The 25,894-nt window shown below is 39.3% G+C and overlaps 2 protein-coding genes across 2 annotated transcripts in view; one reads left to right on the forward strand and one right to left on the reverse strand.

The window, feature by feature from the left end:
- Positions 1-25,894, reverse strand: part of PAPPA (pappalysin 1) — a 249,545-nt gene that overhangs the window by 129,848 nt on the left and 93,803 nt on the right. The window contains exons 9-10 of the mRNA XM_025359303.1: positions 5,154-5,282; positions 36-127 (exon numbers count right to left, since the gene is read on the reverse strand). Of these exons, the coding sequence (XP_025215088.1) occupies positions 36-127; positions 5,154-5,282 (221 nt within the window). The remainder of the gene's footprint in view (positions 1-35; positions 128-5,153; positions 5,283-25,894) is intronic.
- Positions 9,935-11,805, forward strand: LOC112607937 (sulfiredoxin-1). The gene has a single exon (XM_025359317.1). It carries the CDS (start codon positions 9,978-9,980, stop codon positions 10,389-10,391), a length of 414 nt encoding a protein of 137 aa, XP_025215102.1. The 5' UTR covers positions 9,935-9,977; the 3' UTR covers positions 10,392-11,805.

Raw genomic sequence — 25,894 nt, forward strand, 5'->3', positions numbered from 1 at the left:
CTTCATGAAGGCCACGAGAAATGAAAAAGACGTACCAATACAATTGAAGGAAACTTCTTGTCGGCAGAAAAGGGAGCAGCCGTCACCATTGATCTTGTTCAAGTCATCGCATTCTTCACCTTGGTCTCTGCAGAGCAGATATGGAAGAGAAATGTGCCAATTTAGTCTCAAAACCATGGCTGGACATGGAAAAGTCCCTCCCTGGGCCATGAACTGTCAGTGAGACCTTGCACAAATCCCTTTCTCTGTCTGAGTCTCTTTCTTCATCTTCAAGATGAGATTTCTAAAAGGTGTAGACTTATAAGATACTTTCACATTTGCTTTGCTTTGTGTTTCTGATGACAAAGTGGAATTCCTGATTCCAACTCATTCTCTGAGATTCTCTGAGTCAGTTAACAAGTCAGATGGGAGTAACACATGGAAGAACTAATGAACAAATAAATGGTCTTGCTCTCACAGCATCTAGGAAGTCTCATGGACATTTTCTTGTTTCTGATCTTAAAAGAGCATATTTGAAGGAAAATGTAGAGATTCTGTTCCTTCACCACTCCCTGCCTTGATATCCTTCTTATTCTCCCAATATACTTAAAGGTAACAATTTTTTTTTCATTCATACATTCAAGTTTAGTCACCCTTCCATTGGAAAGTTTTGCTTTCTCCATTGGGTGTGTCATTTCTTGGTGTCAAGAACTCCAAGGGCTGCGAGACTACACTGTTAAGAAATATTAATGCTCCCTTTGTTTTTGTTGGAATTATTTCCATCACCTAAGGATGATTTTGCAAAGGTTGGGATGGGCAGAAAATGAGCAATGATCTTTGAATTGGGCTTAGGTGACAAGAAGGAAGAGCAAAACCTGAAAGTTTGGATGGGTTATTGCTTTCTGGAAAACGATCATCCTTTAAAAAACAAAACACTTGGGTTTAGAACCCCATGTCTCAAACTAACTGTATAATCTTGACTAAGTCACTTGACCTCTTGATCTGATATTTCTGTGATGATTTAAATTTAAATTAATTGAAATGAATTATAATTAAAATTCCAATCCTCAGTCATAGCAGCCACATTTCAAGTATTCAGGAACCACATGTAGCTAGTGGCTACTGTAATGAACAGCACAGAACACATTTCCATCATTGCAGAAAAATCCATTAAACAGTGCTCCTGTGGATGCTGAACTTCAGTTTTCTCATGTGCTAAAATGGAGATAGTTAGTCCTACTCCTCTGAGTAGCTTAAAGTGGTCAGTACAGTGGGTGACACATAGAAGATGCTCAAGGAGTCACAGTCCCCATTCCCACTTTGCTTTGGGAGGTCTCTGCAGAGTGTGTGACAGCTGTCCCTCCCTCCCCAGAGACCAGCTGGGACCTGTCACAGCATGGAAGAGGCCTTAGACTTCTCCTTTCACCCAGGCAATTAACACTGGACAATGTTTGTTGCTTTTAAGAGGTGTCAGAGTAGCAGGATAATGCCTTGCAATCAATCCTTAGGATGTCTAGGGCATTACATTGATCTCCAAAGAGCCACCCAAGTCCTCTCCTGTCTGCACACCTATGAGCAAAGAAGTTTGTATTTCTAGCTGGTCTCAGCATTCTCTGGCAGTGGATCTTGCTTGCTGGAAATTGCTGATGACCTTGTGCTTCTAAGCTAATTCATGGGTTGTTTTGGAAAAGACTTAAAAAAAAAAAAAAAAAAAAAAAGTACCTGGGCTGGTTCCCTAAGCCACAAAGCTTACTTTCAACCTCCCTTCCATTGCCACCCAAACAGTGTTCTACTGGTTTAAACAAAACATTCGGGTCACTACAAATATCTTCTAGGCATGACAGATCTATCATTAGATAAAGAGGTTCTGCGAAACCTTATTTGACCTCTGGGGCTGGAGCGGATGGCCATCTTTCTCTGTGTCCATAGACATCTTGCTCCATCTATCACAGCACTTGTCAAACTGACTGCCTTTGCCTGTTACTTGAGAGCCCCTTATAAGAGACTGTAATTTGCCAAAGGAAGTGACAGAGTCTTCATCATCCTAGCACCTCAGTTTCTGGCACAGTGCCTAGGATACAACAGACAGCATGTAGCCACTCCTTTACTTGTTAGTTTTGCAGAGTTGTCACATCACACAACAATGCAATGGGGAATCCAGATGAGAATTTGGGCCCTCTGTTCATGTACTGGTTCTACATCTTACCAGACATGGAAGCTTGAGAAAACCTCTATAATCTCTTTGTGCATTAGTTGTTTATCTGTAAAGTATTATAATAAGACCTATCTCACATGGCTGTTGGGTGGGAGAAGTCAAGGAGACAATAATGTAGCACAGTGCTTCATGAACAGTAGAGGCTCAAGAAGTGTGTATAAATATTATTGCCATTATCAAAACGTTCATCCATTGCCTTCACCTTTACCCGATCTATGAAACGTAGGATCTGCTGCTATGGATCATTTAAGACAGTACTCATCCATTAAGGGCCTCACTGAGTGCTGCATCTATCCATATTTCTTCGTAAATTCTTTTACAGACAGAGCAAATTAACTTGCATCATTCCAGGAAAAATCCTATTAGCTAAGATGATATCCCTTCTTTTCCTCAAAGTTTTCCTTCCCCCCACTCCCCATCCCCACTTAGGGAAACATCCGTAAGCTATATTTAGTTTCCTACAAAGTATATCAACAAATATTTGATATCTACAGGTAACTGAACATGTGTTTGATGTTTATGCAAGATACTAATTCTAGGTAAAAATACTAAAAAAAAAAACTGTATTAAATTAAGTATACTATTTTAAATTAATAATAATTATGATACTAATAGTTTTAGATCAGCAAGAATGATATCATTTGCAGTGTTTAACCAATGCATCTATATCTGTTTCCACCATGAGCTGAGATGAGCAGCAGATGAGAATCGAAATCTGGCGACTTGAAAAAAAAAATTGGGCTAAATTAGAAATTCCCAAATCACAATTATGGGTTATCAGCAATGACTGCAAATGTTTTCTGGATATTCTAGATATGAAGTTCATTATTGGACCCACAAATGATGGGGTACTTTCTCCATGGAGAGCCCTCTGCTTAACTGTTCAATGTTCAATCAGACAGCAGCTGTATTAAAACCTGGAATTTGATGAATTAATGTGGGAGAGAAGAGCGGGAAGTTCCCCTTTCCCCAATTTTTACTGCATTGGAAACTATATATTCTTTTTCTGTTGCTACATATGAATGTGGATCTTAAATACACACAGCATTGTATGTTAAATAGCTCAAACAAAGTGAGGAGCATTCTATTCTGTACTTGAGGAGTCAAATTCTTGGCAATCAGCTGATTTGCACTATAATGCAACACTTAAAAACCCTTTCACTAATCTCTTCAATCTTAAACATTTTGACAATTCAGATATTAAATTTCAGGTGTAGGACATTTAAGAAATAAATATATGAGCCCGAAATATATATATGTGTGTGTGTGTATATATATATATGATATAAATATATGTTCCTGCTTCAGAAAGCCACTTGAGATTATGCAAATAATTACGTGCCTTATCAGTGCCAATTTTTAAAATGTCATTTCTTATTTTAATAACTTGAGTTAGTACCTTTTCATTAACAGTTGGCAAACTTTAGTTGTGGAGTGGGGAGCAAAGAGGAACAGAATCTTATAAATACTGCTATCTTTTTACATAGCAAGCAAGTTTAAAAGATATAATTTGCCAATGATCTGATCATGTTTGCAACATTTCTATTGCCTTGAATATTAAGTTATATTCAGAAAGAATACTGCTGGCAAATAACTGATGTCTATGTGGATGAGTATTTATATGCCAGCTCTTTTCACTTGCATTACTGCATCATCCTTGCTGTATTCCTAGCTGGTCCTTTCATCCTAAAGCTGATGTTTCCAGTTTACATTCCATACCACAAAATCATCAGAAACAAATTAAATTGTTCTTCCCCTCTAGCTTAGTGTTAGTGATGAACAGAAAGAAAGAGTCATCTAGTGTGTGTCTTTCATATATGTACTACTCCTATGAGTTGATTCATGTTCTACACATCAGTGGTTTCATCCAACTGTGAAGCAAATTCTTTTTTCATACCACCCCTCCCCTTATAGAAATAGTAATTGCAATTCCATATTGCACAGATATTATGTGACACCCAACAGTGCTATTTAATGAAGAAATTTTGCCAATAGCTTGTTTTGCCTTCTCCACATGTAATATTTATCATTAAATCTGTCCATAGTTTAAAAAGTCTCTTAGCAATAGTGTGACTTGCAGATAAACACTTTAGCAATGAGGAACATAATTTTAGCAATAAGAGATATAATTTTGAAAGATTATTGGTCTCTTCTCCACCTCTAGAAACAAAACTCTCAATTTTGTGCTAGAAAACTTTTTTTCTTATTCTGGAGGAAAAGCGCTTAAAACTTTATTTATTGAGTTTTAAACAATGCAAAAGTCTTGGTGGCTCCCCTTCCCTATTTGCCAGTTGCATAGCATCTTGTCCTGAGAATAAGAGGATGAATGGATTGATAATCTCATAAAATCCACACTTACTGATTCATTTGCCTCAGTGTACTCATATACACATTCAATTTTCACTCCAGAGTACTGTTTATTATTTATGGGTTAAACATTGTAGTGAGTTAAAATACTTCGCTATCTTTATGAGCCTTTGACCCATTTTGTAAATTGTTATATAATATGATACAATAGAGGTAACAAATAAATATGCAGTTTTCACAAATGTGAATGGTAACCAGCAAAGTACGTAAAAGTGTTTTAACCTAGATGAACTGTGTCCTGTTAACTGAATGTGTGCTGTGACTGGGACGGAAAAACCTAATGGAATCCTTGTAGCACACATAAAGCAACTGAGAGCAAGAGCAAATGATAGTAGGTGCATAAGGGTAGTTCTGTCTCAATCATATGTTGTATTACATAGTTGCAAAATGTATGTGTTCAAAAAAATAGTCATAGCTTTTCTTCTGAGTTCAGCAAATTGTTTGGAGACCAATCCAGAGACTGCTGGGGACCACTAGTAGTTCACAGCTCATGCATCGAAGAATATGTCATAAGCTCTTCCATTCAGCACCCTAACCATCTCTTGACCTAATCAGCATCCCTCCTCTTCTTTCTTTAATTAGATCTACTTACTTTTGTATAATGCCATCGCCACAGTACCCACTTCCATGGATGTATGTGACAGCAGGTGACGGCTCACTCTCTTCAGTTCCTGAAATAGTTATGACCCAATACTGGTACACACTGCTACGATTTAGATCCCTGGAAAATACAAAGAAGACATAATTATACAATTACAATACTGGGCAGACAAGGAGAGAATGGTAAACTGACCCCCTGGAGTACGTTCTATCAGTCTTGCTCATTTGTGAAATCAAATGCACATTTAGTTATCCAATACTTTCTATTGTCCACTATGGTTACATCAGTTGGCTAAGTATAATGGACTACACTAAAATGTACAGTAATAACTAGCATCAATTGACTGATAACTATGTACTTACTAGGTGTTGTTTTTTTCTTTAATTTAACCTATACAGCAACCCTGTTGGAAAAGTATCAGATGGCAAATGACTAAAAATGAAGATGTTTGTGAGGAAGCCATTCAGGAAAAATAAATATAAACAAAAGCACAGAGGTGGGAAAGCACCACACCAGATTCTTAGGTGTGATCATGTTTCTTCATTTTAAAACCTGAGCAGAAACTCCATTACACGTGAGCAAACCCCTTTCTGATGCTGCATGTACAGTGGATCTCTGCCTCCCTGCCACTTGCTTCTCCCTACTTCTTTCACTCTTGACAAAATAATAATAATAATAATAATAATAACAACAGCATCCATTAATAGAATATGGGGCCTTAGGCTAAACACTTTTCATGAATTTCTTATTTGAGAATCAAAACATCCCTACATGGCTGCTAGTATTTACATGTTGATTTTACAGATGGTGAATCTGAGGCATAGGAAGGTAAAGCAACTTGTTTATAATCATATCCTATTAAGTGATATCCTATATTCTGCCTATCTTATCCCTATTTTAGGTCTGTTTTAATAACCTCGCCCCTTGCAAAGTCGGGTCATGTCCTGGGAATCACAATTCCAAGGACTGCTTCCTGCCAGATTTCCATCTTGCCTAGATTGCATCTCTCCTCGACCTAAAGACCTCCTAGTACCTGCTCTGACTTCTCAAAAACAAACCACCAAATGAACACGGCTATTGCCAATTATCCTCCAAGGCAAATATATGTTCATGTCAATTCCACATGACCACATCTCCCTCCCTGTTTCCTTTATGACCATTCTCAAATGAAGATGTTATTCCTGTCTTTCATCTACCTCTGTATCTATTCTTTTTAATAATAATTTTTTTAATAATAAAAAAGTACCATGGGAAAAATCACAAAATGATAATGAAGAGAATTCCTATCAGATTCCAGAGTTGGGGGGGATTTCATAAACAAAAGGATGATGTCAAAAAATCTCAAGTTCTCCTGCCCATCTGTTATTTCAGCTGCTGTTAGGGTTTGGGCTGTTTGGTTAAGGCCAGCAAGATAACAGGTGCAGGGGCAATGGACGGAGAATGTCTTCAGACTCTCAACGCAATAATGAGTTGGAGTTTATGAGCATTGAAGGACTCTGGGAAAGAACACAACTTTCCTGAGAATATTGGATGTATTACCCCAAAGGGAGTTTGTTTCAGCAGCACTGGAACTACTAATATTGTGGGTAGACCAAAAATCCCTGGAGATTTAGTGCTCTGCCAATGAAGATGAAATAGGTGGACATACAAATATCTTGAGAGATTTTTATGCATGAATGATGGTTGTTTTGTAAACCTCGAATCCTATTTTGTTGATAGAATTATAGGGTTTAAGCCGGGCGCGGTGGCTCAAGCCTGTAATCCCAGCACTTTGGGAGGCCGAGACGGGTGGATCACGAGGTCAGGAGATCGAGACCATCCTGGCTAACACGGTGAAACCCCGTCTCTACTAAAAATACAAAAAACTAGCCGGGCGAGGTGGCGGGTGCCTGTAGTCCCAGCTACTCGGGAGGCTGAGGCAGGAGAATGGCGTGAACCCGGGAGGCGGAGCTTGCAGTGAGCCGAGATCCGGCCACTGCACTCCAGCCTGGGTGACAGAGCAAGACTCCGTCTCAAAAAAAAAAAAAAAAAAAGAATTATAGGGTTTATGATTTCATTTAGCTCGTTGGCTACTTTATCCACATCTAGACTAATGAGCATACACTTCATCTGGTGATAATTCTAAAACTGGAGTGGGGTGGAGAAAAACGTAACAATCCCAGGGGATACACAAAGTTACATGATAAATATGACATGCATTCTATTGTGTGTTCATTTTGTTCTAAAATACGGAGGCATGTTTTATATTTTTTAAATGGCCACGTTGTGATATAAAATAAGAACTTTTCTTCAGACTACATCCCAGTCCACTGGGGCTATCCAGTCATTGTCTAAGTAGATAGGGGTAGTTCTCTGGAAAAGGGTGAGTATGAAAAGTACCTCTCTACATTGTGTTTTTCACTTCTGGCATGTGTCATGAGTGATTTATGGCTGATCATATTTAAGGTGCTTGGCTAATATTTGTGAATGTTTTCCTCCTCTCTCTACTTTGTCCTCTTACCTCATCTCTTCCTCCTCCTTTTCCTCAATAAACTTCAACATAGAGACAAGAAAACATGTGTTTCTGTCCTGGCTGCCTCACTTATTAGCCAGGAAGTCATGGGCCAGTGTTTCACCTTTCTGAGCCTATTTCAAATCAGTCATAAACCTGGCTTCACAGCATTTATCTGCAGATTAAGTGTGAGAACATTTATAAAGCACATATGTGCCCAGCCTATGATAAACATTTAATAAATGTTAATCCATTACAATTAATGGTTAATTATCAACATCCTTGTCCACTGAATTTATGCTATGGTCCCCTTACTAGAAGAGATGGAGAGACAAATAAGTAATGTAATCTTGGTTAGGCAAACCCATGAACATGGAGCCATGATCTACCATGTGTGCCACGGCTTGATGAAAAGTATCTTTTCTGCTACTTCACTTGGCTGGAACACCCCCAGTGCCTGGTAGCTTGCTCTCTTTCCAGGTGACCCATTTCAGCTTCTGAAAATTCTGAATCCCAGAAGGTTTCTCTTTACCCTGGGGTGAAATCTGTGTCCCTGTAACTTCCACCCACTGACCTCCTTCTTATCCACCAACATCATATCTGATTAGTACAGAAACCTTAATAACCTTCCTTCTTCTAGCTGTGTGTGTGTGTGTGGTTCATATTTCATTGTTTTCCAGAAGCTTAAGCAGCTCTTTGAGGAAAGTGTTGCTATCCCACGTTTTCAGATAGAAAAATAAAAGCCCAAGTCACTGCCTTAAGTTAAAAGGTGGGGACAGTGGGATGGGTACAACAGTTACTAAAAAGATCATGTTTTCCACAGAAAAATTTCTATGATAAAACTATATTTTCCCCAAGTTAAAGTCAGAGTTAATGTTAAATGAGGGCTCTTTTCTCAAGAACCTAGGTAGAATAGATTTCCTTCAGAAGGATAAGCTAGTGGCTTCTGAAGGCTTTGCTGGAGGTTAGAACCTATTTCATTGTTGGTCTAAAAGTAGGACATTTTTGTCAAGTTGTGCCTTTCAGCTGCTTCTAAAACCATCTGGAAAGCCTATGCTATCACTTGAACTCCTTCCCCTCCTGTGCCTCCTACATTCAGATGGACCCTAAGCCCTCTCAATTCTCCCCACTCAGGAGTTTCTACATCATCCTTTCTTCAATTCTCCTGTGGCCCATATGTCAGTCTTGATGACCGAAGCAGCTTCTGGCTTAATGTCCTGCCTCAACCATATCCTGTTTCCAGTCTTGCCAACATCGTCAGAATATTCTTAAATATAGAGTCACTCTCCAGCTCAAAATCTTTTCATTTACTGCAGCAACAGGAGCTTGCTACCAAGCTGAAATTTCCAATTTACTCTTTCTTTGGAACTAAAATTTTAGCAGGTCATCTGAGATGTGATTATTTTGGCTACTTCTGATTTATTTCATCAAATTTTGAATGCCATTTTCAGTTTTTTCTTTTTAAACTTCAATGATCATTAGTAGTAAATCATCAAGTCTGCATCTGAATATTTTATGTTTGTAGCTAATATATTTTAATGTGATGAAGTTGTTTGTCTCTTCTGAAGGGTTGTTCTGTGGAATCTTTGCAATTTTTTTTTTTTTTTTTTTTTTGAGAGGGAGTCTCGCGCTGTCGCCCAGGCTGGAGTGCAGTGGCCGGATCTCAGCTCACTGCAAGCTCCGCCTCCCGGGTTCACGCCATTCTCCTGCCTCAGCCTCCCAAGTAGCTGGGACTACAGGTGCCCGCCACCTCGCCCGGCTATTTCTTTGTATTTTTTAGTAGAGACGGGGTTTCACTGTGTTAGACAGGATGGTCTCCATCTCCTGACCTCGTGATCCGCCCGTCTCGGCCTCCCAAAGTGCTGGGATTACAGGCTTGAGCCACCGTGCCTGGCCTTTTTTTTTTTTTTTTTTTTTTTAAAGACAGTCTTGCTGTGTCACCCAGGCAGAAGTCATAGCTGTCACTGTAGCCTCAAACTCCCTGGCTCAACCAATCCTCCCATCTCAGTCTCCCTAGTAGCTGGGACTACAGGCATGCACCACCACAGTGGCTAATTTTTAAAATATATTTTGTAGAGACTGAGTCTAACCAAGTTGCCCAGGCTGGTTTAGAACACCTGAGATCCAGTGATCCTCCCCACTCGGCCTCCCAAAGTGTTGGGATTACAGGCATGAGCCACTGTGCCTGGCCCTCATGCCTTTTTTCTTTTTTAAACAAAACAAAACAAAACACCTTTTTCTACATTTAGCTATCTTTCTTTAACACATATCGCGCGGCGGCGGCGGCGGCGACGACGGCGGCGGCGACGACGGTGGCGGCGACGATGGGGCTGCGTGCTGGAGGAGCGCTGGGCAGAGCCGGCGCGGATCGGGGGGCGCCCGAGGGGCCCGGGCCGAGCGGTGGCGCGCAGGGCGGCAGCATCCACTCGGGCTGCATCGCCGCGGTACACAACGTGCCACTGAACGTGCTTATCCGGCCGCTGCCGTCCGTGCTGGACCCCGCCAAGGTGCAGAGCCTCGTGAACACTATCCGGGAGGACCCAGACAGCGTGCCCCCCATCGATGTCCTCTGGATCAAAGGGGCCCAGGGAGGTGACTACTTCTACTCCTTCGGGGGCTGCCACCGCTACGCGGCCTACCAGCAGCTGCAGCAAGAGACCATCCCCGCCAAGCTTGTCCAGTCCACTCTCTCAGACCTAAGGGTGTACCTGGGGGCATCCACACCAGACTTGCAGTAGCAGCCTCCTTGGCACCTGCTGCCACCTTCAAGAGCCCAGAAGACACACCTGGCCTCCAGCAGGCTGGGCCATGCAGAAGGGATAGCAGGGGTGCATTCTCTTTGCACCTGGGGAGAAGGTCTGACTCTGGGCACCCCTCTCGCCAGCTACAAGGCCTTGGACTCACTGTGCAGTGTGGGAGCCCCAGTTCCCACCTCTGTGACAATAGGATCATGGCCTTACCCTTGAAGCATTACTGAGAAGGTGAAATGAGAACAGAGATGCGCTTGGAGAGCCACATGCTGCCGGCTCCAAATTCCCAAGGACAAGGATCCCTCTGCATTTTTGTCTATGTAACCTCTTATGTAGACTACATTCAGCTGCAAGGATAGGAAAACCTTGGTTGCAGTGGTTTAAACAAACAGAAGATTGTTTTTCCACATAGCATGGATTCTGGAGATGGGTGGCTAATGGTATTGGTTCAACAACTCCACAAAGTTAGGGGTGACATCTTGGATCCTTTTGCCTTGATCTCAGTGCTTGTTACTTCATGGTCCCAAGATGGCTGCTGTATCCCCAAGAATCATGTCTGCGTTCAAGGAAGGAGGGGTGGAGGAAGAGGAAGGGCCAAACTAGCTGGACCTGTCACCTATCAGAAAGTAAAACCTAGTCAGAAGTCTGTTTCCTGCTCTCTCCCTCTGCATATTTTCACTTAGATGCCCTTGGCCTGAGCCAGCTACCATCGCACCTCTAGCTGCAAAGACAGCTAAGACAGCAGGGAACAGAATTGTCATGGTTGAGTAGACCAATCGTGTTCCATCTACTGAGACTGGTACACTGCCTCCTGCAATAAAACTGGGATCCCATTACCAAGAGAGAAAGGCGGAATTGTGTACCAGTTAGGTTTTGCTGTGTAACAAACCATCCCCAAACTTGGCAGCTAGAAACAAACCCTCTATTTTCCCACAATCCTGTGGGTTAGCAGTTTGGGCTGGGCTCAACAGGGCAGTTCTGCTGCTCCCACCTGGGATCCCTCATGGAGTTAAGGTCAGCTGTTGACCTCAGCTGGGCCTGGATGGTCTAGGATAGCCTTACTCACTTGCCTGGAAGGTGACAGGCTGTTGGCTGGAGTTGCTTGGTTCTCCTCCATGTGGCCTCTCCAGCAGGCTAGCTGAGGCTTATTCACATGATAGCTTCAGGGTTCCAAGAGAGTGAGAGTAGAAGCTGAAAGACTTCTTGGGTTCTTGGCCTGGAACTGGGACTAGGACAGTGTCACTTCTGCTAAATTCTATCCGTCAGAGCAAATCACAAGGCTTTGCTCAGATTCAAGGGATGAGAAACAGACGACACGTCTTGATGAGGGGAACCACGCAGAGCTTGTGGCCATTTTTCACCTATCACAAATAATTTTGGATGGGCAAATAAAAGTATTTCCCTCTTCAAAAAAAAAAAAAACACATATCGCAAATGGCATATGTGCCAGAGGGTTGTATTTCTGATAATTAGAAACAAAAATGCTGGCATTTCTGATTGATAATAATCTCAGTATTCTGCCTCAGAAAGTCATATTGATGGTAAATGTATATCAAATTTAGAGCACAACTTACACTGAAATTTAATTACAGGTTGTGAAATCATTATCTAAAATATTAATACATACATAAAGAGGGTAAGCACCTTATGACTTAAGCTTAAATATGCATTTAAAATGCATAAATTAAAGCGTATTAGTATGTAGTTAATATGATAAGTCAATTAAAACCTATCTGAAATCTGTAGACAAGTCATGTGATTTTGCGGGGGTCTGTTTTTCTGTCTTTTAATTAGGATGTTTGATTCTTGTCCCATACCACTGTGAAGGTCAAATAAGAAACATAAAAGTCATATAGGAGGAAGGGGAGAGACAGCTTCATTACCCTATTTTGCTTCTTCCAGAAAACTCTCTTTGAGCTCCTTAAATACTCATTATTGATCCTATTGTTTCCATATCATAGCATTCATTTATCATTGTCTATCTCTTCAAATAGTCTCTATAACTAAACTGTGTTATATTTCTTTAAAACTCCATCTTCTGGAATAAAAACAGTAATCATAGTTTCTATGTGTTGCCCACTTATTATATGCTAGGCACTATGTATCATGTTTTGTATGTACAGTCTCAACCAAAAGAACAATCCCTTGAATAATTATCCTCCTTGTCAGATGAGGAAACTAACAACACTTAGGAAGATTAAGCTACTTGCCAATAGTCACAATATTTTTGTCATGGAGTAGGGACTTGAACCAGTTCGGTCTAACTCCATTCCAAGACGGTGCTTTCCAAAGACGGAAGCCCCAAGCTTTCTGAAAGTACAGCAGAACAGAAATCAGAAGACTTTGTTTTGGATCACAAAGAGCTTACATACAAAGACCAGTTGAAAGATTTGGAATTTGTGTCTTGTGACTTCCAAATCTTTGTTTTTCTATATTAATTTAATAGTATTTCCCTATGAAATACTACTGCTGACTCATTGATCATGGACAAGACATTTCCTCTTTCTGTCCATCCATTTTTAAAAATCTATGAAAGAACAATCTGGGAAGGATGTGATGATTAGTTCTGCAATCCATGGTTCTAATTCAATGAGGAGTGTAGTGTTGTATCCTTATGTCTTGAGCTTTTCCACAGGCTACAAACTGCTTCAGCATTTAAACTTCTGCACTGAGAATGTGTGTAGGTCTGGACCTATCACCCAGATTATCTGAGTTAGAAGACATAAGATGGGACCACCTAGGATGCCTTTGGCTCAGGAAGAGCCCAAGTGTTCCAGTCTAGCCTTGAGCTAAGAACCAGAGGGTATGTCTGGGTACTTAGTATGTAAGCCTTCAGCCAAGAATGGGAAGGGAAGGAAACATTCACTTTTTGAGCCTGAGATGATGTGCCAAGACTATACATGCTATTATTATTGTTTTAATTAAAAAATACTTCAGTTATACAGAAAAGTACAGACTATACTATAACCAATATTCATAGGCTTACTATACAGCTTTGTCAAATTATAACTTTGTGCCATATTTTCTTCATATCTTTTATTTTTGGTGTGAAAGGAATAAATAGTGATCAAGTTTAAACCCACCTGTATGCTCCTCCTGTATCTAATTTCCATCCCATGCACATTTTTATACTTTTTGCACATATGTATTGTTTTACATATTTTAAATTTCATAGATGTTTAAATACTATACTTATTTTGTAGCTGGCTGTTTTTCTTTTTTCCTTAGCATTGTTTGAGATCACACATATTGCTACAAATAGATCTGGCGTATTTTCACTAACATAAATATTTTATTGTATGAATATATTATACTTTATTTGGCCATTCTTTTCTTGATAGATACCTAGGTTGGTTCTTTTATTATTGCTATTATTGTTATTTAATCACTGTGTTTATTATTTACAACAATGTTGCTTTAAACATTTGTGTTCTTTTCCTCTGTGCACACAGCAAGAGTTCTCTGAAGGAAAAAATGGCTAAAATGGTATCATAGGTTAAGGTAATTGCATCTTCAACTACTAGATATTGCCAAAGTATTTACCAACATGATTGTATCAATTAACACATCTACCCAAATGCTTCCCATTGCTTCAGGTCCTTGCCAGCACTTGATTCTGCCAAATACGTAATTTTTTTTTGTCAATCTGATGGTTATTAAATGATACTTAATTATTGTTTTATTTTGCCTTTCCCTGATTACTAACAAGCCTGAGTATCTTTACACATGTTTGTGGATCAAGTAGGTTTCTAGTCATGCGTATTGTTTGTTCATCCTTTTGCCTATTTTAAATTAAGTTGCTTTTGCTTTTATACATTAATATGTAAGTATATTTACGTATACTGGATATTAATTCTTTATAATTAAAGCCATTGCAAATACCATTTCATACTCTATGACTCCTAATTTTTCATTATGTTTATGCTGCTTTGTTGATAAGAGAATTTCACGTCCTTCATGATTTGTGTTTTTCATATGTTGTTGAATAAACGTTACTTTAAGATCATAAAATAGTCTCTTTTATTTCCTTTCAATAATTTTAAGGTTTTGTTTGGTACCTATATGGTTTCAAGCACCTACGATACGTTTTTTTTGTTGTTGTTGTTGTTGTTGTTTTTTTTTTTTTGAGACGGAGTTTCATTCTTGTTGCCCAGGCTAGAGTGCAGTGGCGCAATCTCGGCTCACTGCAACCTCTGCCTCCCATGTTCAAGCGATTCTCCTGCCTCAGCCTCCCAAGTAGCTGGGATTACAGGCATATGCCACCAGGCCCAGCTAATATTGTATTTTTAGTAGAGATGGGGTTTTGCCATGTTGGCCAGGCTGGTTTCAAACCCCTGACCTCAGGTGATCCACCTGCCTCAGCCTCCCAAAGTGCTGGGATTACAGGCGTAACCCACTGTGCTTGGCCCACAGTATAGTTTTTTAAATGATGTGAAATAAGGATTGTTTTTCCCCCAAATATGTATTAAAATTATGTGTCCAGCACTAGTTAACCTCTTTAAGATAACAGTTAATCCTTTCACTACTGAATTGCAATACTGCCTTTGCATATATCATTTCAGTACTTTCATAATTTTTTTTTTCTGGGTTATCTTGTTTCATTGTTTTTTTTTTTTTTTTTTTTTTTTTTAAACGGAGTTTCGCTCTTGCTGTCCAGGCTGGAGTGCAATGGTGCGATCTCAGCTCACTTTAACCTCCGCCTCCCGGGTTCAAGCAATTCTCCTGCCTCAGCCTCCCAAGTAGCTGGGATTACAGGCATGCGCCACCACGCCTGGCTAATTTTGTATTTATAGTAGAGACAGGGTTTCTCCATGTTGGTCAGGTTGGTCTCAAACTCCCGACCTTAGGTGATCCGCCCGCTTTGGCCTCTCAAAGGGATTACAGGCGTGAGCCGCGCCACCTGGCCTCATTGGTCTATTTTTTATCTATTGTTTTATCAGTAGCAGTCTATAGTAATTTCCATAGCAATATAAAAGTCTTAATTTACATTGTAAGTTCATTCTATAGTTTCCCTTTTCAAAAGAGCCCTTTGCTCTTCCATGTGAACCTCCTTGTGAAGCTTCATCCTTAAAAATGCCTGTTGAGATTTGGATTCTAATTTCATTGAATGTATCAGTGTATTTGAGGAGAAAGGGCATCTTTATGATACTGTGTCTTCCCATTTATGCACAGTTTATCTTTTTATTTATTTAGGTCTTCTTTTATAGTCTCAGTAAAGTTTTAAAGCTTTCTTCATAAAAATTGTGATGACTTTTTATTAGCAATATATGCCTTACTCTAAGCATTTTATAGGTGTCAGTGCTATAGTAAATAATAGCTTTTTATCTAGCTATTTACATACACACACACACACACACACATCACACAATTACATGTAGGTATATTTGTATTCTAATAGTTTGGGGATAATAAAAAATAATTGAGTGTTATATGAATTTATATTGTATTTGGAAGTCCTCATAGACTGTTTTAGTCATTCTAGCAATTGTTGATTCTTAGTAATTTTTCTATATTGTTTCCAGTAGATGAGGAATAATGATAGTTTTTTGTTTCCTTTTCAATCCTCAGACTTTTTTTGTTTCTATGTTTTGTCTAACTGCACTAGGCTGGAGACCAATGGCAAAATTGGGCATTCTGAATATAACCCTGTGATCAAAAAGATACTTTTTACATTTTACTTATTCCCAGTTTACTATAATTTTTTCATCATGAAGGAATCTGATTTTACAGGGTTTTGAAAAATACTCTACATCTAGTAAAAATCACTGTTTTAAAAATTATTTAATTCACAAATATTGTGAATTACATTAAGAGACCACCTAATATTAAAGTCACCTCTTTAACATTGTATGTGGTTTTTAATACATTGCTGAATTCTGTTGGCAAATATCTAAGATTTCTGCTTATTTGTTAGAAATCCCATTGATTGAAAAGTTTCACCTTTTTTCATTTGTTTGTGTTTTGTTTGTTAATGTACTGCATTGTGGACAGAGCTCATGTTCTATGTGATACTGATACTTTGATATTTGTTTAAATTTGTTTTGTGGCCTAGGACATGGTTAAAAAAAAAAAACTTTAAAAAATAGTCTGCATCTCTATTCTAGAAGGAAATATTCATAATTTGGTTCTGTATCAGGGTTCTATAAATTTTTATCAGCTCAAATTTTTTTGTGTTGCTCAAAATCTTCTAGATTATTATTATATTTTAGTTTGCTTGATCTATAAATTATTGAGAAAAATGTGTTAAAATATCACAATGTCATGCATTTATCTTTTTTTTTAGGTAAAAGTCATTGATTTGTATATTTCCAGGTCACATTATTTGGTAAATTCAGGTTTTAAATCATAATATCTTCCTTTTATCATTATGTGGTGACTTTTTTTTAGTCACAGTAACATATTTGCCAAATGTTTCCTTAGTCTGAAAACAGTATTAATTTGTTTGGTTAGCATGTACCTGGTAAATATTGTCCCCACTTTTACCTTTAACCTTTCAGCAAAACTTTCTTAAGTTAAATCTGACTAGAGAATCTCCATCTTCATCCAATTGACTTTAATCTGATTAGTATAATGACTTACGCTTCCATTTTTTCCTTGCTTATTTATTCCTTTCCTCCTTTCTTCCCTTCACTTGGATTTATCGAAATTTTAAATTTCCATTATTTGTCTCTTCTTTGTTCATTTTAACTACGAAAATTGTATTTTCTAATTTTATTTATTTTTTATTGTTATTGTATTCTGTTTATTCTAAAATACTAATTTGTATACTTCTCACTAAAGTCAAAATTTAGTAAAAAGCCCTTAGGTTGTTTACTGACCCTTATTACTGATTCCTTGTTTACTTTTTTTAAAGTTTTTTAGTTTTGAGATGTTTCATGTTCAGTGGATTTTAATCTGTGGGAATCATGGGCTCCCTGGGTCAAGTCCATGTCCTTCCTCAGAGTGATTTTACATTAATGTCTTGTTACCCCTGCAACATCACTAACCTGGAATCTTTTTTTTTTTTTTTTTCCCCACTTAATTTTTCAGCTCAGGCATTTTCACACCATACTCAGCAGTATAAATTCAAACATGAAGTCTTTGTGAGGTATAAGCAAATGGTTTTAAATTTCCACTTACATCCTAGGCAAAGATAGTAAGTCTTAATGACGGTTAAGTCAAATCATTTTAATTGTCATGTTATTAAGGTAGGTAGCTAGACATATGCATATACGTATTTTTTTCCCTAGTACACCCTTTCACTAAACATGTGGATTTTTAGGGGTCCTGAAAATCTCATTTAAAATCCGTATTTTAAAGGTGTTAGTCCCAATACACTACCTTGCAGAGTTGGAAAGCCACATCTCCCCTTCTGGGGTGAACAAAAATATTCAAGCCACTCAATTGCCAAAACTGATAGCTCTCCCTTATCCAAACTATACCAACCAAAAATTCAGATCCAGGGCTTACCTGTTCACTTCCCAGTTCTATTTTATTTCTTGCATGTCTTGCCCCTGGAAATATCCTTTCCTGTTTTTCTGATCTCAGTCATGCATTTTAAAGGATGCTAGTTATATCTGTAACATTTTATCTAGAATATCCAATGGATGCTCATATTGGAAATGTTTTTAGTTTAGTTAGTTTACCAAAATTTCCAACTATTTCTAATATAAGCCTGAAAGGCAGAAATTATTTTAATTTCTCAGTTGCGACTCAGTGTAGTTCAGTCATCTGCTCAATGTCAGAGACATAATAATTATAAAACAAGATTTAAACCATGCCGTTTGACTCTAGAACCCTTTATGTTTCCATGACATTGAGCTGACTTTTTGGATGGGCACAGCCTAGTGAGCCGAATAGCAATATCCAGTAAAATACAGACCACAAAAACTATTTGCAGATAAAACAAGCTTCCCTTTATGGTTCTAAAATATTTTAGGAAGGTGAAACTCAGATTATATTATGTTATGTTATATTATACTATATTATATTATATGTATTTTAAATGACGAAAGGTAGAGAACAGTAGTTTCAACTCTAACATATCTTTAGAATGGAAGCTGACTTTTTAAGAAACTGGGAAGTGACAGTATATAATCGCAATTGCTTTTTTTCCCCCAAAAATAAAGATCATCCATGTTTACGATAGCAAATTAGAATGCTATATGAAATAATTAAAGTAGAATAATCTCAAATTCCATTACCCTGAGACAGCTACCAGGAACATTTTGTTGAGGATCCTTTCAGTATCTTTCTATGTATATACACACATACACACATTATTTTGTATAAATATAAGATCACAGATTTGTAATATCACTTCATATTTAGTGTTCATGAAGAAAGACTGGCAAGTAAATCCAGATAGTAGCTTAATGCTAGCTGATTATATTTATGACTTTGATTATTTTTTAAAATTTCTGAATAAATATATTTGTATTATTTTAGATGTCCTTACACTTAACCATCCAAATAGGCTTCACTGGTTTCTGGGATGCAAAGATGAACACAATATGGTCCTGCTTTTAGGATGCTCATTGGATGTCAGGGAAGAGACAACATTAAAATTGATGGCTTTAAAATAGCCTAAAAAATGTATGTGCTGTAGGAGCACAGAGGGTTGGTTTCTTACCCTGGATGATGGGGAGGGAGTGTGAGAAAATTTCCCAAGGAGGTACACTGGCTTGACTGGAGAAAGTCAGAAGAAGTTATCAGGAGAAAGAGGAAAGGACTGGCTTTCCCAGCAAATGACATCATCATACTTGTTTGGTGGAAGACCATTTAGGTAGCAGTATTGATAATTAGTTTGGAAGGAAAGTTGAAAAGGCAGTACTTGAAGGGAAAGAGACCAAATATTCCCTGTAGGATGGAATAAATGGAGTACCTACAAAATTTTGGTAGTATTCTAGATATTTTTATATTCTATTTTATTTAAAAAGAACTAAAACTTACAAAATGTCCTTCTTTACTGAATGGCCTTGGAGATGTGATTTTGTCTTCTCAAAAGAATTTATTTCTTAATATTCACATATTAAAGTTACATACACACAGTTTTTCCCACTGAGTGATGACTATGTATGCCTTAATTCCAATTTTGTCTGAGTATTACTCTGAATTTTTAAGGAAACCTTTTATTTCTGTTGACTGAGAGGTCCTTTGGTCTCACTTTTTATTGGTGGTGGGGGTGGTTGTTAAGGATCTGGGACAGAAAGTATTGCATGCCCTTGGGAAGCAATATTTTGAAAGATAGTTTAACATACTGACTGTGGACCGAGTATCAGAAAAAAAATGGCTACTGTTTTATTAGTTTTTGTTGTGACTGTGGCCCCATCAGCTATTTTTCTCTGGACATCACCTTTATTGTTCAATTTTTAAAAAAATGTTTGAAGTTCAGTCAAAATGGAGGACTGAAAGATGAAGAAGATACTGCCATTGGTTTCAAACAGTTCAAAGGGCAAAAGAGAGGATAAACCAAGTAGAGTGTGATTGTAACACAAAGTAGAGTTTGGAGAGTGCTAGCAGAGGAAGACCAAATAGTGGTTTAAATAATGAGAAAGGCTTACGGAGGTTTCTTTTTGATACCTGGGTTATGTTGTTTTTCTTCCACAGGTGTCCTTAGTGTCCCATACTTTATTACAAACGTGAACACACATTTTGCAATCACATGTTGAATGCCTGACTACCTTGGTGTATGTTAAGAGTTTCAAGGACAGAGAACATTAGCCCTTCCTTGCTGTATCTCTGTGCCTGGTCCACTGCCTAGCACAGAATAACTTCTCAGCAATATCTGTTGAATTAATTGTTCGAGAAAGCACGCATATATGGTGCTCTGAACAGTAGAAATAGCATAAAGCAAGACAGAGGTAAACTTTTTCTAGATTAAGAACAGTTCATTTGGACTGAAATTCAGGGCAAACCAAAGGAAGTTGAAACGTTTTGCTAAAATGGTTGGGTGGAGTGTGCAGTAGATGGCAGGAGGCTCTGAGGTGAGATGTTGGGGCTTGAGTTATCAAGTGATGGAGGATCACTGTTGTAAATGCAAGGAACTGAATGCAGTAATTCTCCAAGCCTCCAGCCTATCTCCAGCTGTAGAAGTCAGAACTTAGATGTGCTAACAATAGTTGAGATACTGAATCTGCATCCAGTCTTTGTATAGCCTGGGATCCCACCACACCCATCTTCCCTCTTTCTGGACCCAGCTACTCAGTAGACTGTGCAGCCTTTCCACTTCAGGTGCCCACTTATTAAAGCAAAGCTGTCATGCTGAGGACTCAGTGCCAAGAAAAAAGTCTTTGGGAAAATGGCCTTTTGCCTTGCAACATCCATCTTCTTATTTCTCCTGGTGGTCACTGTGAACTCCAACCCATTGTCTGGATTAAATAAATGAAAAATGAGATGATAGAGATCTGGGACTCCACTGGGCATTTGGATTCCTTCTCAATGGGGCTAGGGTCCATCCCTCTCACACAGGTAATGCAAGATTCATTCTTTTCCTACTGGCAACACCATTCTTACTCTGTATAAGGCTCTGAAAGAAGCAATTGTGTACATGTGACTGATTAATTCCAGCAGTCTTTGATATAATTGTCCAAAGATTTGCCCTGGTACTAATTTAAAACACAGTAGCCAATTTAATAAAACTAACAGTTTGCAGCCAAGGCCTTTGTTATTTTGTTTTAATCATCTTTTACCACCAATTGAAATGATTTTCTACTTTCTTGGTGCAATAAAACAAAATAGAAGGGAAAGAATGGAGGGACAATGTGGAAATTATAAAAGATCTAGAGCGTCAAATCCCAGGATAAGGTAACAGCAGTCCTGAGATTTAACTGGTAATTTGTGTCAGACTGAGATTTGAAGGGAAGACATTTAACAGTTTGGAGGAAACTCCACACCTGGATAGCATTAAAGAAGGGAGAGAGGAAAAGATCTACAAAGAACTCTTGTTTTTTCCTGAATGCAACCAAAGGCGATGTGTGACAGCTTCCCCAAACATTCTACTGGTGATGGACAGGTCACTTGATTACAGAGCAGGGGCTTGTGACAAGCTGACCGGTCGCCAAGGACTCTGGGAGCCAAAACACCAGATACAGTTGGAGGTAAACAAGGCATGCTGCAGAGTGTGAAAATCGAGGCCAAGTCAGGGCCAATGAGTCCAGCGGAGGGCCCCAGTGACAGCTGGTGATTGAGCGGCACTAACTGAACACAGTTGTGGAGGGCCAAGGGCCAGTAAGGAAAGCCATCTCCTTTCTCCTCCCTGTGGCCTCTCTGGGTGGCCAGCAATTTTATTACTGGCAGAGGGCAAACCCAACAGCATTTTCGAATTTGGCACCACATCTAAACCATTTGGGGACTGGGCTTCTCTTTCTTCTCTCCCCTTACCCTCCCCAGGAGTGGCTTGAGTGTCATGAAAGCCAGTGTGCAGTTAGCAAACTACATTTCCCCTCAATTCTGAAACCCATGTGCACTTGGGGAAAATGTAATCCTTATGTTTCTGATTCATTTACACTTAACTCATCAAAACACTATTTTGTAAGAGCTATTTGATGTCCACGAAGTCTTCTGAGCCCTTTTGTAAGCCTTGCTTCTTAGAAGCAGGAAGTCACATTTCTGATGAGAGAGAGAACTTGAACCTAAAAGGTTGAGTTTGTTTTGAAATGAAGGCTCTTGGAGGGTCACATGAACCTGAGCTTAGCCAAATGCGTTCTCTCATTTCCTATACCAACCCCGTCACCCGCACCAGCTGCCATGACGTTACTATGTCAGCTCTCTAAGATTTCATTCTGAGCAAACAAGGGAGACTTCTCTACGATCAGAGGGAGCCGAGTTCAAATGTGAGTCCCAAGGTCTGGCCAATGTCCAGCACTCTGTTACATAGGGGAAGAAACACCTGGACTGGGAATTAGGAGCGCTAACTTCAATTCTCTGTTCTGCCATTGAATGGCTGTGTGACTCTGAAGAAGTGGCTTCCTCTCTTTCAACTCAATTCTCTCATATGTCAGTCTCTCAAGTGTCAGTCCTGGCGTTGATGATCTTCAATGCTCTTTCCAGGTCTGAGAGTTTTTCAGTTTAATTCCTAGACAGTAGGAAGTTTGAGCATCTCAAAATTCTCTGCTTAAAATTTTTGGAGACTGACTTTGTATACACAGAGCTTAGCTCAAGAAGGAAACACAAATATGTAGAAATCAGAGCTGGATGACTTTGAATATCACTTACTCCAAGTATCTCATTGTGGGATGGATACTAAAGCCCAGAGATGGGCAACAAATGGCGGTAAGTCATATGGCAAGTTAATGGCAGAGTCCAGCTGTCCTGGCATTTTTGACTAACATTCCTGGATGGAAGTTTCTAAACTTTTCACTTCATAGGATTTTGAAACTGGGGCAAAAACCTAGTTCCCACTCTGACAACAAGAATGTAAAAGCCAGCATCAGAATGGAAGGGGAGCTGGCATTGCTTTGCACAGTGAGGTGGTGTCTGGCTTGTATTAAAGCCCATGAGTAAATGATTAATCCTGGGTAGAAAACAAAGCCTGAGTCTTGTAACGTTATAGGTATTAGTTCTATGGAAGATTAACCCCCGATCCCCCTCGGGACCTCTTTAGAACATTGGACTACACTTTGAGAATCAGTGGATGATGAAAACAGGTGGTCTCACAGGTCTTTGTTTGCCTGCTCCCAACACATACACACACACATGCACGTACTCACACATGCATGTACATGCACACACACAAATGCATGCAAACCTGCACATGTATGCCTCAATTGCTTCTGTATCTCTACATAGGAAAGAAATGTTGTGGCTGAAGGTGAAGTGCCTGTATGCCTGCCTCTGATTCACAGGCCAGCAACTGGAAGGCACTTTTGAACTCCTCCTTGTTTCATCCCAACCCAAATATGCCTCTATAGCTGCATTCATTGTGTGTTTCAGTGATGCCAGTAACACAGGCTTCTTTCATAATACACCCACCTGCCTCCTGCTGTTGATTAGTTATCCAGGTATTTTTTCCCATTAATATCTCTCAGCCCCATCCAGTACTCTCCATTTCCACTTGACTACCATAGACAACTGTCATCATCTACTTCTGTTTGCCAACATTGCTTTTCCTCCTTTACCATTTATGGTCTATGCCTCCATCCTTATTTCTATCCAGATATACACACATAGTCAAAGAGATGTCCTAAAACCAAATCTAATGAAGATCTTCTCTTACCTTACAGACACTCAACGGCTCATCACCACTCTCAGAATGAAGTCCAGACGTCACAGCAATGAACTCTGGAACCATCATGATCTAACCCCTGTCAACTTCTCTGGCCTCTTTGCTCAACCTCTCTTCTTGAAATTTTACCCTCAGCCACCACCCTGAGCAAGCAGTCTCACCTTCCTTTCGTGGCTTCATTTTCTTGCCTTGGCTTAGTTGCCACCTCTTTCAGGAGATTCTCACTGATCTGTGAAGCTGAGTGAGGAGCTCCTAGCCCATGTGCTTCCCTTAACATCACATCTTTCACACTGTTAGATATCACTTGTTTATGTGTTTACTTTCACATTAAGTAGACTAAGCTCCTGGAAGGCTGGTATGTCCCTTACTGACTGGTTTGTCTTCACTGCCTACTATAGGACCTGTTACACAGACAGTGCTAAATAATTGCCTGTTGAATGAATGAAACACAGAATTACACCTTCTGGCCCAATGCCTTTGCTTTAAGGATAAGAGAGCTGAGGCCCCAGGAGGAGCAGTGACCATGCTATAAGATTCTCATTTGTCCTTTCAATCCTCAAGTAACTAATCCACCTTGGAAGTTAAAAAAACGACCTCCAATATACCAGATATGATGTGTATTATCATGATTTTCTGGCCACTTATTGATGTACCACAGGGTTTACTGATCAATTTATTCATGCATGCATGCATTTATTTCATCTGCATTTATTGACCATCTACATGATGTCTGGCCTTGCACAAGAAGCTAAGGATAGAGAATAACATGGCAGATATTACACAGCCCCCACCTCTAGTATCTCAGTGTCAAGTTAAAATGCCACCCAGGAAAAATGCACCAAAACATTTTGAAATTGTCTTATCAAGGAAGAGCTTTGTAAGTCCTAAGAGAAAGACTGGGTCTAGTTGGAGTCCTGAGAGTCCCACTGTGCCTGGAGGCTTTCTTTAGATCTACATGGCCAGCCTCCAAACTCAAAGTTCAGACTTACTAACAAAGTGACATATAACCTGCTGCCTCCGTCTTTACTTAATTAGATGCACTGAGCACGGTTGAGAGCTAAAGGATAATCTGAACAGAATGTCGGAGCTATGACCTACCCCTTTATTTTATAGAAGGGGGTCTTGGGCCCACAGTTGGGGACCCATCTGATCAAGGACACAGCAAAATTTCAGGATACCAATACTAGAATCCAGGTCTCCTGATCCAGGGCCAGCACGTGGTGGGTTTTCTCTCTTATTTTTTCTTTAACTGAGTTACAAAGGTTAAAGTACAATTTCTTTTCCTTCTTCTAACCCAACACTGAAGCATAGCAACTCCTGTTAGAGTTTATGGGAAACTGCTCGATGTGTGTGTGTCTGTGTGTGCCAGAGTGTTTGCCTTTTGCACATACTCTCCGTCATGGCTCTGGCCAAGAACAAGCCTAGTGAAAAATCAGACGATAGAAAGAATCATGAACATTTAAATCTTTATAGTTCACAAGATTGCATCAGGTTCTTGCAAGCCTATTATCTTATCAGTTTTTCCCACCAATCCTTGTTAGACTATATGGACAGTCACCCACTTTGTCTAAGGGAAGGAACTTAAGCTCAAACAATGGAAGAAACCTGTTCCACAGCAAGGCTGGTGCTGGTGTTGGAGTCAGATCTCCTCATTCCAAATTCAGCATCTCTAAAGTGGTGTCTGAGGTTGTGTTTTAACAGACACAACATAAACCCACCAAGACCTGCCCTCATGATTCTCAGTGTCTCCAAGCACAGACTGAATAGATTTTGTCCACTCCTCTTGCCAATGCCCAGTGTGAGATAAATTCCTCCATTCTTCTCACATCTGTAATTGCTCTGACAGCTGTTATTTTCCTTCTCTTTCCTCTTCATTTATTTGTTTTCTTAAAAATCAGGAATTGGAGCAGCACAACCAAGTCTAGTCCATCCTACCTACCCCCAGGGTGAACAGAAAATAACAAAGTAGTAGGTGACACCAGGATAGGCATTGCAACCTGATTTCACTAACTCATCATTTCCAAAGGAGCTTCCTCAGTAATGCCAGTCCTATGATATGTGATAAGAAAACAGCGTACCTTTTTCAAACAATGTCAGAATAGACTACATAAAGCATTCCAGCAATCTCTGGGAGATTCACAATGAAAAGTAACATGTTTTGTGAAGTTCTGCAGAATAAGGCCTCTTGAACAGAGTTTAAACTAGGATTCCTTGCAAACACACAGACCTCTTTTTCCCTCTCAGAACTGATATTAATATGTCATGCAACTATTAATCCATAGAAACC

Source organism: Theropithecus gelada, chromosome 15, assembly GCF_003255815.1.
Source record: "Theropithecus gelada isolate Dixy chromosome 15, Tgel_1.0, whole genome shotgun sequence".
In the NCBI taxonomy this organism is placed as follows: Eukaryota; Metazoa; Chordata; class Mammalia; order Primates; family Cercopithecidae; genus Theropithecus; species Theropithecus gelada.

Excerpts from the sequence above, each read along its gene's own strand:
- LOC112607937 (XM_025359317.1), top strand. The coding sequence starts at position 9,978 with ATGGGGCTGCGTGCTGGAGGAGCGCTGGGCAGAGCCGGCGCGGATCGG.